The sequence below is a fragment of the Panulirus ornatus genome, chromosome 38, assembly GCF_036320965.1.
Source record: "Panulirus ornatus isolate Po-2019 chromosome 38, ASM3632096v1, whole genome shotgun sequence".
Lineage (NCBI taxonomy): Eukaryota > Metazoa > Arthropoda > Malacostraca > Decapoda > Palinuridae > Panulirus > Panulirus ornatus.
In genome coordinates, this window is record NC_092261.1 from 1,481,017 (window position 1) to 1,496,141 (window position 15,125).

Sequence of the window (15,125 nt, forward strand, 5' to 3'; positions counted from 1 at the left end):
GGATGTGGAAAGGGAGCTGTGGTTTTGGTGCATTATTACATGACAGCTAGAGACTGAGTGTGAACGAATGGGGCCTTTGTTGTCTTTCCCTAGCGCTACCTCGCACACATGAGGGGGGAGGGGGTTGTTATTCCATGTGTGGCAAGGTGGCGATGGGAATGAATAAAGGCAGACAGTATGAATTATGTACATGTGTATATACGTATATGTCTGTGTGTGTATATATATGTATACACTGAGATGTATAGGTACGTATATATGCGTGTGTGGACGTGTATGTATATACATGTGTATGTGAGTGGGTTGGGCCATTCTTTCGTCTGTTTCCTTGTGCTACCTCACTAATGCGGGAGACAGCGACAAAGCAAAATAAAATAAATAAATATAACAACGTGTATTATAAAGTATATATCCCAAGGGATACTGGGGAAAGAATACTGCCCACATAATCCCTGCATGTCTTAGAAGGCAACTAAGAGGGGTTGGAGCATCGGAGCTGAAAATCCTCCACCCCTGTATCACTTTCCTAAAGAAGGAACAGAGAGAGGAGCTAAATGACAATTTTTCCTCTAAGGATCTGTTATCTTTCTTCAGGATACCTTGCTCAAGCAGGAAATTGCAAATATGTATGAAAAAACTATAACAATAATACTTAAAGTACTAAAAACATAACTTAAAACCTGGATCAATACACATCACCTATGCAGTATATTATTGGCTAGATTCCCTCATTTTGAATAACACATACCAATGATTTCATAGTCGGTGCTGGTACCAATCGCAACATGTTTTACATACTAAACACTGGGACAGACTATATAACCAGCCTTTTAGGAGGTCCTGCCATGTCTTCAAATTGAATTGGGTCCTTTTCAGATCAACTGTAGAACACTTTTTTTTTCTGCCATTTCCTTTTACAAAGATGAATTAACTAATTCTTTCTACAGGATTGGAATGATACTCTTAGATGCCTTATGTAAAAACCGCACTCTATATCAACTCTACAGGAGGGCAAGAAATCCAATGGAATCACTTTCTCAAAATCCTTCAACTAGAACTTATATCTATTATCTGATAAAATACAGCAAATATAAATCAATCATACCACAGAAAATACTTTGGGACTTCTATTCAATGAACTCTTTATGCTCAGTAATGGAGTTACACTGGGAAAACATGATACAGAGTATTTCAATTCATCCCACAGAAACAAATACTGTGTGTGGAGAGTTATGATGATCTGGGAAAATGACAATAAATGCAAGGGAAACAATTCTAGAAATCAGCAAAACCGACTTTAACCTTAACTTACAACATAAACCTATGACAATTTCCCATTATGCGAAATTTTAAATATGACAGATTCAGTTGCTGGATAGTTTGTTCATCCCATTAAACTTACTCCAACTGCAATCAGATTATATGACAGATGAAAGATGAAGACAATGGATCTGATATATTTTGACTTAAATAACATAGGTAAATCTCACCCTAGTTCACTGCATGAGGTTTTTAGAGGTTCTGTTAATTCATTGTAGTGTTTCCCATGCTTTTACTTTGTAATTTCCTGAGCATAGCCCTTACAACACCTCGTCTATTATTCATGAAGAAAAACAATGCTACAAATCATGCTATGCTGTCTGTCATTTCAAAGAGGTATAAAGGGTCTAATGATGTTTCATCCTACACCATAGTTTTTTGGAGCTTCCAAACTAGAAAATTACCAGGAGATGGATATATAAATATCTCTCTCTCTCTCTCTCTCTCTCTCTCTCTCTCTCTCTCTCTATATATATATATATATATATATATATATATATATATATATATATATAAACAGATTAACTAACAATAATCTTATTTCTTACTAGTATACAACTGTACCCTATGATCAACTGTAACTTTCCTCCACATACTAACACATACTCGGTAATAACATAGTACCCACTGGTTACATATCGATTTTCGAAGTGTAATAGCTGAAGAAAAAAAATCCTAGAAATGATATGTCCGAATATAAGGCACGTTCTTACTGAATCCTAGTTCCAATTAAGTACAAATATTTGTCACTTTTAAAGTTATCTGTTCAGTCTGATTCTAAGACTCAAATTTCTCTGCTTTAATAGATACGTGATAATATCTTGGCCTATCAAATTCGATCTGCGCTTCTTTTAATGTATTCAAAAACATGGGGAAGCCGCAAATAGAAGACAAAACAATATACAGAGCAGTCAATGTTCTATGTCAATGTCTCTCTACAGATCAAATCCTGCTTATCCACAGCAGCCACAATCATTCAACTTAAGCAATGCAAACTGTGTACAAAGGAAAAGATAATAATAACGCTGAAAGGTTACATGAAGAGATGAAGTGAGCAAGACGTAAGAAGTCCAACCCCTGCACGACCATACACGTCCACACGCCATTAAACAATAGAACTACAAAAGAATACTACAGTACTTCAGGCCCTTGACCACAAAGGGTAGGCTGAAAGAAGAGTGTGAAAGCTAAAAAGGCAGAAACCATGGAGGGATAGCAGGAAGAGACTGAAGCGGCAAATATTGCGCCAACCCGCCACTGGGACAACACACGCCAGGACAACACCAAGGGAAGTCCCGCTGCTTCTTACACCACTCCAACACACTCCATGGCTCCACCACAGTCGTCGATACCTCTAACATGCACTGGTATGGTAGAATCTTCAAGTGACGACATTAAAATCTTCACAAAGACATTATGAAAGGTCTAGCCCAGACTTCAAGGCCTGAGTGATGGGACATAATCGCAACAAACAAACACTTGCTTCTAACACAGCATAACACGCACGTTCCTCGCCGTTACAAGCCGTTGGATCGGTCTTCCAGTCACGTGGTAAGGTTATCTTGCGACCACGATATATTTCACATGAGTTTGTAATGCCATAACGAACAGTGAGCAGAGAATGGAGATACGTACCGCTGCTCATCGACGCCATTTTCAAGTTTAGTTTACAGCGCGCAGGGCCATCTAGCGGAGGCAGCGAGAACCTTGCCCCCCGCCATGTTCAAACCTCCTCCACACGCTAACCTCTCCTGACCTCGCTACGTATTTAAGGCCCACAGTAATACTTAGTCGATAGTCATATGTTATGTCATTATTTAAACAAATCTAATTAAAAACAGTCATCAAATTTTAGATATCATTTTCAGTTTCATGCTTATCATATCATATGACCAGTTTTGATGTACAAAAAGCTGTATTTTTTCAAGTGATGGCTTCATTGTGTGCATGAGAATTCTTCATAATATTTTGTACAAAATAAGATAAATGAATAAGTTTCTGCTCTAAAGATATCTCAAACAGAGCCAACGAAACTTTAATAAATCTTGGGGTTTACAGATTCATGTTTCGTTATGTCGCCCCTTTTTGATGAGCAAGCAAAAAACCCTGTATTATCGAGGCAAAATATTTACTGCATTCTAATCTGTCATTAATACCTCAGTACATATAGCAATAATATGACCATTACCAAAAGGGTTAGGGAAAAATAAAGAAAGAAAATTATAGTAGTAAAATACCGATTTCCCTTCCTCCTATACAGTTTTAGCAGATAAAATGACATCATAATAATAGACCATTCTACTTACATATGTTATGGTTTCTTAATTTCTGCAAATGATATATAAAAGGTTTAAAGCCATTTTCTTAATGCGAGTTAATCAGGATGCACACAAATGACTTATTCAGAAACTGGGAAGTTCTTCAGCTCATTTTTAGTTGTCAATTTTCTTTCCTCTGACAGCATTAAACCATACTAATGTGATATGAATTCTCAGTATATCAAATCAAATCAGTTTGCTAATTGTTTTCATCACACCCATGTCACGGGAAAATATATCAATATGAAAATACTTTTTTCTGTGAAAATGTCCAGAAGTCTAGGTTGATTGTGAGACTGGGTGAATGAGACACAACCAGTCAAGGGTTACAAGTCTCACGGCAAGTGTTCACTTTACAAGTAACGTTCCGTAAGATTCAAATTGCTTATGTATAATCAAGTTTCAGGAAATACCTGGTTCAATTCCTGTTCAATTCCGGCCCACATATTCAAACTTCTTTGCTCCCTTGTCCATGACAGTAGCGAACGTACGGGATGACACACCCCGTAGCTGGCCCCACGCCTCGACCTGACGCCGTTGACAAGGGTTTGGGTGCTAGAGGACTGGTCAACATCTGCGTCAAAAACATAATTGCTAGGACAATTAACACGGTCAGGGAAGTGAGATCCGAGCCGATAGCAACCACACCCTACAAAGGCACAGATACACACCATACACATATACGAACATGTGGACACACACACACACACACACGTGTTCGTAACAATATATATACACACACAGACATATACATATATACACATGTACATAATTCATACTGTCTGCCTTTATTCATTCCCATCGCCACCTTGCCACACATTGAATAACAACTCCCTTCCCCCTCATGTGTGAGAGGTAGCGCTAGGAAAAGACAACAAAGGTCCCATTCGTTCACACTCAGTCTCCAGCTGTCATGTAATAATGCGCCGAAACCACAGCTCCCATTCCACATCCAGGCCCCACACAACTTTCCATGGTTTACCCCAGACGCTTCACATGCCCTAGTTCAATTCATTGACAGCACGTCGACCCCGGTATACCACATCGTTCCAATTCACTCTATTCCTTGCACGCCTTTTACCCTCCTGCATGTTCAGGCCCCGATCACTCAAAATCTTTTTCACCCCATCTTTCCACCTCCAATTTGGTCTCCCACTTCTCCTCGTTCCCTCCACCTCTGACACATATATCCTCTTGGTCAATCTTTCCTCACTCATTCTCTCCATGTGACCAAACCATTTTAAAACACCCTCTTCTGCTCTCTCAACCACACTCTTTTTATTACCACACATCTCTCTTACCCTTACATTACTTACTCGATCAAACCACCTCACACCACATATTGTCCTCAAGCATCTCATTTCCAGCACATCCACCCTCCTGCGCACAACTCTATCCATAGCCCACGCCTCGCAGCCATACAACATTGTTGGAACCATTATTCCTTCAAACATACCCATTTTTGCATTTCGAGATAATGTTCTCGACTTCCATACATTCTTCAAGGCTCCCAGAATTTTCACCCCCTCCCCCACCCTATGATTCACTGCCGCTTCCATGGTTCCATCCGCTGCCAAATCCACTCCCAGATATCTAAAACATTTCACTTCCTCCAGTTTTTCTCCATTCAAACTTACCTCCCAATTGATTTGACCCTCACCCCTACTGTACCTAATAACCTTGCCCTTATTCACACTTACTCTCAACTTTCTTCTTTCACACACTTTACCAAACTCAGTCACCAGCTTCTGCAGTTTCTTACATGAATCAGCCAGCAGCGCTGTATCATCAGCGAACAACAACTGACTCACTTCCCAAGCTCTCTCATCCATCTGTTGTAATCTCTATATCTAACTTTATACCTATACATCACTAGAGTGAAAAAAGGTTGGGCTAGATCCATTTTAGACAGGATATACATAGATGACGATTACAGATCTCGAGAACAATTTACACACAATTACACCTATGAAAATATTCCACCACACATAAAGTCTAAAGATGGACAAAAGTACAATTTTCAAATGAGGATATCATTACGGAGGTGATTTGGCCATGGATGGATTCGCTCATGTGACAACTTGTAAGGATGAAGAGACTGCGATCCCTGCATCCTCCACCAGCGGGTTGAGCATCTGGGTGTGGCAGGAGACATTAGTCAAATAGGTTGGTGCTCGGATCCCAGGGCTCCGGATTTTGGTAAATTTTGACATGTTGCTTTAACCTTCAGTAATATCGTCTCAGAATTTAGGTTAGAAACTTCCGGAGTGTATGTAGTACTCTTGGTGTAGTGGGAAGGTACTGGTGTAGTGGTACTACTGGTGCAGTGAGGTGATACTGGTGTAGTGGTACTCCTAGTGTTGTGGGGAGGTACCGTTGTAGTGGTACTCCTGGTGTGGTGGGGAGGTACTGGTATAGTGGTCTAACTGATGTAGTGGGCAGGTACTGGTATAGTGAGGTGGTACTGGTGTAGTGGTATTACTGGTGTAGTAAGATGGTACTGGTGTAGCGGCACTACTAGTGTAGCGACTTGGAGGGCGGCGATGTGTTCAAATCCTCGGGGTAGAAGCCGCTCCACTCTCACCTAACCACAAGTTTATGGTTCTTACTACAATGTAGGACTCCTGACCCACCTCCTACCCCTCTGACAGGACCCACTAGTTCCATTTCCTGTCATCCTTCTTGTCCTGGGAACTCTTACAAGTGTAGGAGAAACAGTAACTTAGCGAGACAGCTATGCTGAGATCAACAAAGAAACGTAGTGTAGCGCCATGCTCTAAGCTGAGAGACCGGATTCCATGTCGTATGTTAGCTTTGGTGTCATCAGGTTTTATGAACCGTTTTAAACCAGGTTTACGTATGCGTTTAGTGTCACATCTCGATTGTTTTTTAACGCAGCACTTATAGGTTAATGTCATGTGAAGTGGTTATCTATGGATACACTATATCAGTCGTGATATCTACGACCGACAAGATAATGGATTTGTTATCGCACTTTTTAATCTCTAAATCACTGGGAGTGACCTTGCAAAGACATTTCTGTATCACTGCGACATCTTCTCTTACTGAAAATAACAGCTAAAAACTAATGAAGTATAACCGCTGAAGAACTACTGGAGTATAACATAGCTGAAGAAATGCTGAGGGATGACATAGGTGTACAACTACTGGAGGATAAAACAGATAAAAAACTATTGATGTGCAAGAGAACTGAAGAAATGTTGAAGTATAAAACAGAGGTGGAGAACTACTGGACTCGTTAGTCGACAAGTTAAACACAGCTAGGAAGTTAAACACAGCTAGGAAGTTAAACACAGCTAGGAAGTTAAAAAGCAGCTAGGAAGTTAGCCTAATGAGCTTTCTCAGAGACTACTCAAACACGGGCGAGATATCACTAGTCTTCCTATGAGACTTCTGAATGTAGATAAGCAGTACCTCCTGATGGAGCGCTTACCACTGCCGGCCAGGACGCCACTGACCTCAATTATAAACTATACGATTAATTTTTGAGTCCCTGACGTGTTGCCCCAGATGAATGTTTGCCCCTAACGTGTTCCATCTCAGGTAACTTTTGTCCCACGAACCTTATCATTATCAGTACATCCCCCTCCACCCACCCAAGCTACTGTCCTGCACTCATGAATATTTCCAGTACATTCCCCCACCCTCACCCATGCCCTCATGAACATATCTGCCATACACTGTCTACATTTATCATATTCATCCTCCTGGAATAGTTCACCAAACTTTGATATATCTCATCCTCCAAAATATTTTCACCGCCATTCAAACTCCCATAAAAATGTCACCCCTATCCTTTTATCCTCTTAGGAACATATTACTCCCTTCTACGAAATTCCCTTTAACGATTTTCTCGTCCCTTGGGGAATGGGAAAAAAAAACTTCACTGGCATCCCTTATCTTCATCAGGCGTCCCTAGTATTTTGACAGCATATGACGGAAGGGTTAAGCTCAAACACATTTATCAAATCAATGTTTTGGGCCATCGAACCATAGACACCTGCCACGCCATATTGATGGTCTCTGTTCCCGAACCAAGCAAATCCCATGGTTATCCACACAGCTCTCGTTTACCGCAATATAGTTAGATAAGTATTTATGCATCAACTGGAAGACTCATGCAGACTTTAGGAGAGTTCCCTATCACTAAATCAGACTGTGTCGTAAAGGTACGATTCACATGTTGCAAATGTTTCTCGAGAAGCGACATGGAAGGTGTACCAGTCCTCCACGGAAGGTGTACCAGTCCTCCACGGAAGGTGTACCAGTCCTCCACAGAAGGTGTACCAGTCCTCTAAACTGAACTGTTTGCTATTGTCATTGTTCTTAGATTTGTTCATGTTTTCAAGAAAGACAGCCTAACTGTCGTGACTCTTTCCTTATTGAATAAGCTAACCTAACCTTCAGCAACAGTATAAGCTTGTGTCTAAAGCTCGACGTAGGTATAACAAAACTCTCCATGTTCGATTTGGAGTCCAATCTCCCTGGATTCCTTCACGTATTAGGCTTAGAATGCATGGCAGGACTAATGAACTGACAGAGGCTTGTGCCTCGAGAGATTCTTTTTCCTTCCCTCTTGACCATTTTCAACAATTTCATGTGTCTCCTCGAGTGAGGAAACCAGCATGTTGCAATATATTCCAGCTTAGTATGAACAGTTGTCGTGTGCACTATCTAAAACATGTACTTGAAGGAGATTGTGACACTGACTGAAGTTTAGTTTATTTCCCTCACGATCCTTGCTATATGATGCTCTGGTTACAAGTTGAGCGTCATGTCAGCTAGCAGGACCCTCTCACTGTGCGATTAATTTATTTTCTTCAGGCCTTGGTTTTCGCCTCGTTTGTTTGAGCTTCATCCCATCTACATGACTTTCCATTCTTCACGGTGTGACATCATCAGCCAGCCATGTATGTCACCATAAGTGCACCATGTCTACATCCCTTTTGCAATATCTTACTGTCGGTTGCTCGTCACTTTCATAATTCTGGCATCATTCAGGTGTGATTTGTATGATAAATCAGAGAAAATATATTATTGAATTTATCATTCCACTCATATGTTGCTGTGAAGACCTTGGATATGTTTAATAATTTGTGCTCGTTATCTTCTGGTTTGGGTCGTGTTCATGGTAGTTCTCGTAAATTTTGCCATTTGGCTGCCGTACCCATAACTCGGACCCAGACCCGTAAGATTTGTGGATAGGAACGCTAACCACAACATTAGAGAGGATTTCTTTTAAATGACCTATTTATGATATAATGGAAGGAGTTTATACTCATGGGGCCCGCCCATCTCTTGAGCTTATTTACTGTCATATAACTTTTCAAGCTTCTGTATACTGTCTGTCTGCATTCACAGCTTCATCACTTATCTTATTCCAATTATCCACAGTCCTGACGCTATCTATATAAGTGCTTCTCTAAATGTTTCCTGACAAGTTTCTTGCTGTGACATCTGCTTGCTCTTTTTCTGTAACTTTCAACAAACAGTTCACTGTCGACATTACCAGGACGATTCAGAGACTACAAACTCTTTCATGCTGAACAACTTAAAGCCTTTAACCTTTACTTGTAAATCAGCACTTATTTCAGGTACCATTTTTGTAGCTGTACTCTGGACATTTTCCCATTAGTTTCCTCTGTAAGTGAGACGACGAGACTTCAAATACATATGTGAAACAAATTTGTGGAGCACAAGGAAGGAAGTTTCCGCACACGAAATCCCGTCACTTATACATTTAACTATTAATCATTTCAGAATCAACTAATCACCAAGTACGTAATGTATAAACAGTATGTACGCTGTAGAACTTCTTGTATATCTGCCAATGTTTCTCGATGTACCTCAGTCATGTGGTCGTGGAAGGCATGGAAGTATCCCGCCTTACCTCGATCTTAAGATCTTTTATAATTAAACTTGTAACTATGATGACCTCCCACTTCTGTATTATCTAATTACCTCCCACTTCTGTATTATCTAATTACCTCCCACTTCTGTATCATATGTCATTTATATCATTTCATATCATATGTGTAAATAGATAAATAAAGGACTATCAAATTTAAGCAGCTATTCAGCTAAAGATACACATTTGAGGTATAACAGATATTACAGAAATGGGAGGCCATATTAGTAACCAGTAAACTAATTATGAGTGAGAGTAACATCAAGAGGGTCGGATATTTCCACGCTTTCGGTAAGTCTGTGAGTGAGGCCAGTGCATCTAGATGGTCAGGGTGGCAGATTGACAGAAATGCTTAGAGTAAACACTATGTTTTATACATTATACGCTTGGGTAAACATCAGGTTATGAATAGTTTTAGTAATACAGTGCTTAGCATACAACATAGCGTCGTCAATAAGAGAAAACTGAGCTGTTTACTTGCTTAGCTACGCACTTTTCCCGGGGTAAATGTTTGTGATGCGCACAATGATATGTATAGGACTATTCCTGTCTTTCTGTACAAGCTATGATTGGTACAAGTCGACTCTGGTGACGAACGGCCTGTGGAGGTGGAAGTCTCTGGGAGGAGTGGTCAGCAGTCTATTGTCACACTGCATGTAAACTGCCGGTGGTGGGCGGACAGTGTGTGTGTGTGTGTGTGTGTGTGTGTGTGATTACTAATAGTGTGTTACAACTTAGTATAACACTACTAATGTTGCTCCTTCGCTCAAACTTGTATGTGCCATGTATTTCCTAAGTGCGTATTTACGCACACACCCATTCGTCTACCAGCTCCGAGAGAGGGAGGAATACCTGGGTTGGTTGTGGGCCGACAGCCACTCCCGGGATTTGAACCCGTGTGTGTGCCAACAGGTGTGCTCACAACACACCGCTGCCGCTCCTCCAGTAAGTGAGCGGCCGCTCGTAACTGTGCCAGCAGACCCCGGCAGCCTCGCGTCACACCTCGCCTCGCCCTTTTTCTTTTCCCAAGCCAGCGAGACCCTTCGCTCCCCCACCTCCCGCCACCATCCTGCCCGACCTCTGGTACCCTCCCTCTCTCCAAGACCCCCTACCAAGGCCCCTCCCCACGCCCTCCCACTCCTCGCCACCCACCCTCGGCAAGCAATCCACCGTCTTTTTTATAGTGAGTGTTATTGGTTGTAGAGACGTAGGGTAAGGTGGAGAGACAAAAGACAGTTAGAGAGTATAGACATATGGTGCACATTATGCATGGTATGCATGGTGCACGTTATGCATGGTGTTCGTTATGCATGGTGCATGGTTATTGAAGTGGGTTAACGATTTGTTTATTGATTTTTGCCACAAGATGTGTGAGTACACTGCTACTGGTGCTGCGGGGGATGATGTAGTAGATACAGAGTACACAAAAGGTCCTCCTGGAGACTAGGTCTCAACGACTGAGGAACATTGCAAGATACATAGTAAGTGTTGATCATCACAGTGGAATATTGGACGAATGATTTATAGAATTACATAGTGATCTATTTACAACAGAAAGCAATAAAGATTTGATAAATAAACTATTTACAATAAGCAAAGTTAGGATGTTTCTCAAGTATGAGGAAAAACAGTTATAGGAACAATGCTGATAGATATATTGTAATATTCGGTGGGAGTCATCTCTAAGAAATATGTATTCTTGGCGCCTATCTTTATATCTGAGGCATACTGTGTGTGTGTGTGTGTGTGTGTGTGTGTGTGTGTGTGTGTGTGTGTGTGTGTTAAAGCTTCACGAACTTGTTGTTTGTTGGTTTTACGGCCAGCGACCTATGAGGAAGGTCATTAGGCCTGCAACTCTATTTAATATGTGTTTGATATAATCATCCCTAAATACATATCCTAAAAAAGGAAAAAGAAAAACCCAGCCTGGTGGGGATAGCATTCAACATCCACTTAGAAATCCCGTTAAGCTAACACCTCGATTTGTTACAGGTGTCTTTATACAGTGTGCATGACTCGCCCACTGTGAGGGTAAGGAGCTAATAATGTGTCTACAAGAGACACTGACAAATTCGGTTCCAATTGATTGACTCAACACTGTTGTAGGAAACGCGACCACGGACGGACTGACCTGACGTGGAGGACGTGGGGCCTCTGCTTGGCCAGACACTCTTACGCCCAGAGACCCTGGCTGCCGTCCAGCTACTAAAAACCCAGCTAAGACCATGTGTTACACACTCAAGTGAACTTTCAGCACCAGAGAACAAGGAACCCCGTGCAATTGAGAATTACGATGTTTATTTGCTATTAGACTATCAGTAAATTTTAGGGAGAATAAAAAGATGTTCTGGAAGGAGGTAAATAGGGTGCGTAAGACAAGGGAGCAAATGGGAACTTCAGTGAAGGGCGTAAATGGGGAGGTGATAACAAGTAGTGGTGATGTGAGAAGGAGATGGAATGAGTATTTTGAAGGTTTGTTGAATGTGTCTGATGACAGAGTGGCAGATATAGGGTGTTTGGGTCGAGGTGGTGTGCAAAGTGAGAGGGTTAGGGAAAATGATTTGGTAAACAGAGAAGAGGTAGTAAAAGCTTTGCGGGAGATGAAAGCCGGCAAGGCAGCAGGTTTGGATGGTATTGCAGTGGAATTTGTTAAAAAAGGGGGTGACTGTATTGTTGACTGGTTGGTAAGGTTATTTAATGTATGTATGACTCATGGTGAGGTGCCTGAGGATTGGCGGAATGCGTGCATAGTGCCATTGTACAAAGCAAAGGGGATAAGAGTGAGTGCTCAAATTACAGAGGTATAAGTTTGTTGAGTATTCCTGGTAAATTATATGGGAGGGTATTGATTGAGAGGGTGAAGGCATGTACAGAGCATCAGATTGGGGAAGAGCAGTGTGGTTTCAGAAGTGGTAGAGGATGTGTGGATCAGGTGTTTGCTTTGAAGAATGTATGTGAGAAATACTTAGAAAAGCAAATGGATTTGTATGTAGCATTATGGATCTGGAGAAGCATATGATAGAGTTGATAGAGATGCTCTGTGGAAGGTATTAAGAATATATGGTGTGGGAGGCAAGTTGTTAGAAGCAGTGAAAAGTTTTTATCGAGGATGTAAGGCATTGTACGTGTGGATGGAGGAGAGCTTCTCACGGAATGTGAACGGTGTGGTGCAGGGTGTGCTCACAACCAGGTTGTTAATTCTGTTCAGGTATGTGAGGGGTGAACTGCAGCAGTTTCCGGAAGCCGGGCAAGTCTGAGCCCTTTGTTTGAGAGAGCGGAAGCTTTCGTGTCTACCTCCGCCGATGTACAGCGCTGGTGGGTTCCTGTCGAATCCGAAGCTGGACCGATCGTCAACATCTGCCACAACTAGGCAAGCAATCCACCGTCTTATTTTATAGTGCAGTGTTATTGGTTACAGAGTGGGTAGGTCAGTGACAAAATTGGAGGTGAGTTTAGAATGAGGGCAAATTGAGAGGAATGAAGGTGTTTTATGGTATTCGTGATGATCTGTATGAAGTGGGAACATGGAATTGTTAAGATGTGACAAGGGTGGGGAGGCACAAATGTTGGGAGCCTGAGAAGTGTAGGAAGAGAACAAATCCCGGAGACAGAATTGAGACTAGATTGAAGAGTAATAGTAGTGTTTCCAACAAGTGAATATTGGAGGCGTGATTTATGAATTAATGGATTTTACAGCAGAAGCGATAAAGTGATGATGACTGTTTAAATAGCAATTAGTTGTTTGCAAGTTGGGAAAAGTTGAATCGATAGTAAGTAAGTATGGAGAGTTGAATTAAAAAGATGGTATTGAGAGGCAGAAGAGCGGTGTTTTGATTATGTTGAGGCACATGTGGGTGGTGATGGTGAGGTGAAGATGTTGTGAGCAAGTGGATAATTTACGAATGTTGTTGTGGGATTAGGAAAGGAACCTAGGAAGTCGATTGGGCGCAAATATTGAAAAGGTTTTGTATATCGGCCTAAACATCCAAGGAAAGGAGAAAAGAGAAACCCAGACCTAGTGGGTGAATTAACCATTAGACCCGTATAAGGGGTACTAGCCGTCGATTGTATCAGTTGTCATTGAAGTCACTGGGGTAAACCCTGGAGGTAAGGAGTAATATGTGTCTAAGGAATGCAATTCGGTTGCAAGTGTTGCTCATGACTGTTGTAGGAGCGGGGGATGGCATTATCTTCGTCGGTTCCTTGCGGCCTCTCGCTAGACCGGACAGCGACCAAGAGTACACAATCATCAAAAAAAAAAACTAGCTAATAATGTTTAACAATGCAATGCACAATTTGCACCAAAAGGAACGTGCATATTAAATTACAAGTTATTGCATAGTATTTGATGAAATGTATGCCACTTTGCAAAAGTGAGTAGTAGATTCTAATATCAAAACGCGGCTTACCACATTATTTGTGTGTTTAATCATTAGATTTAGATGCCTATTAAGTGCGGTTAAGCAAATTAATTGTTGGTTTTTCTCATGCCCAGATATGAGATTGAGTAAAAGGTTATGGCTTTCCAGCCCAGGAATGACTAGTTGGTCTTAATTCTGAATTCATGGCTGTTTGGTCTTAAACATGGCATTAAGGTTTCCCTAAACCATGGTTGATCCATGTTAGTTGATCGGTCTGTTTAGTGTCGTTTTGGCGTACTGGTATGTGACGTGCCAATAGCATCTCTGTTACAGTTTTGCTAAAGTAGCATGCCTCTCAGCAAATCCGTCACACACACACACACAAGCCGAGTCCGCCCGCAACTGGCACATCCGGAAGCGAGAAAACTCCTTCGACGAGAGCATAGCGTCATCGAGGAAATTCCTGCGCTACAGCACAGAGAGCAGCCAGCAAGCTACAGGAACGCCCTAACATGGAATCCCATCTGAAAAGCCAAGAAATGTATGTCATTGTGTACTTTATCCTTATCACCCTTGCGCGCAAGAGAGAGGGCGGATGACTTTAGTAAAGTGTACAGGCATCGTCCAAACGCTCATATGCTTTCATTTCCGTTTGACCATCGCTACAGTTAACTAGCGTACCTATAATTTTTTGAGGAGGAACACTTCTCTTCATGAAATGATGTATGTATGTGTGTTGTTGGACGTTAAGGCTATCAGCAACTGAAGGTCATTAAGCTAGATTCCGCAACACACGAGTAACATGTAAAGTGCAAAAATTGTTTTACTAATGAGACAAGATGAAGGTCATGGATAAACTTCCGGTACGTCATCCTCGCGGTACCTGGGCATCGCTGCCGGCCGCACGATTCCGAACTTTCTTTTCACCCGACACAGTTGTGTCTTATTCCAGCATAGATTCTCAGACTGTTTCACGGGTAACGTACGGTCTGGAAAGTTTATAATTGCACAGACTACAACCTCTTCATCTGATGCCTTAAAGGTACAGTTTCAATTGTTGATGAATGTATTTTCTGTTTACTGTACATTCAAATCCAATGGCATCTTAATTCTTGCTTATGCATCCCTAAGCTTCAAATATTTTGCATCGTTTTAGTTTTTCTTTTTGTCATTTCGTTAAAACTTAATCATCCTAAT

At 41.4% G+C, this 15,125-nt stretch overlaps 1 protein-coding gene across 4 annotated transcripts in view; it reads right to left on the minus strand.

Annotated features, from left to right (window-relative positions):
- The window catches only part of LOC139760768 (uncharacterized), a 70,505-nt gene extending 67,478 nt beyond the window's left edge, over positions 1 to 3,027 (minus strand). For all 4 annotated transcript variants that reach the window (XM_071684332.1, XM_071684330.1, XM_071684331.1 and 1 more), the window contains exon 1: positions 2,956 to 3,027. In XM_071684332.1, coding sequence (XP_071540433.1) covers positions 2,956 to 2,974 — 19 coding nt within the window. In that variant the 5' untranslated portion in view covers positions 2,975 to 3,027. The remainder of the gene's footprint in view (positions 1 to 2,955) is intronic.
- Between the last annotated feature and the right edge of the window lie 12,098 nt (positions 3,028 to 15,125).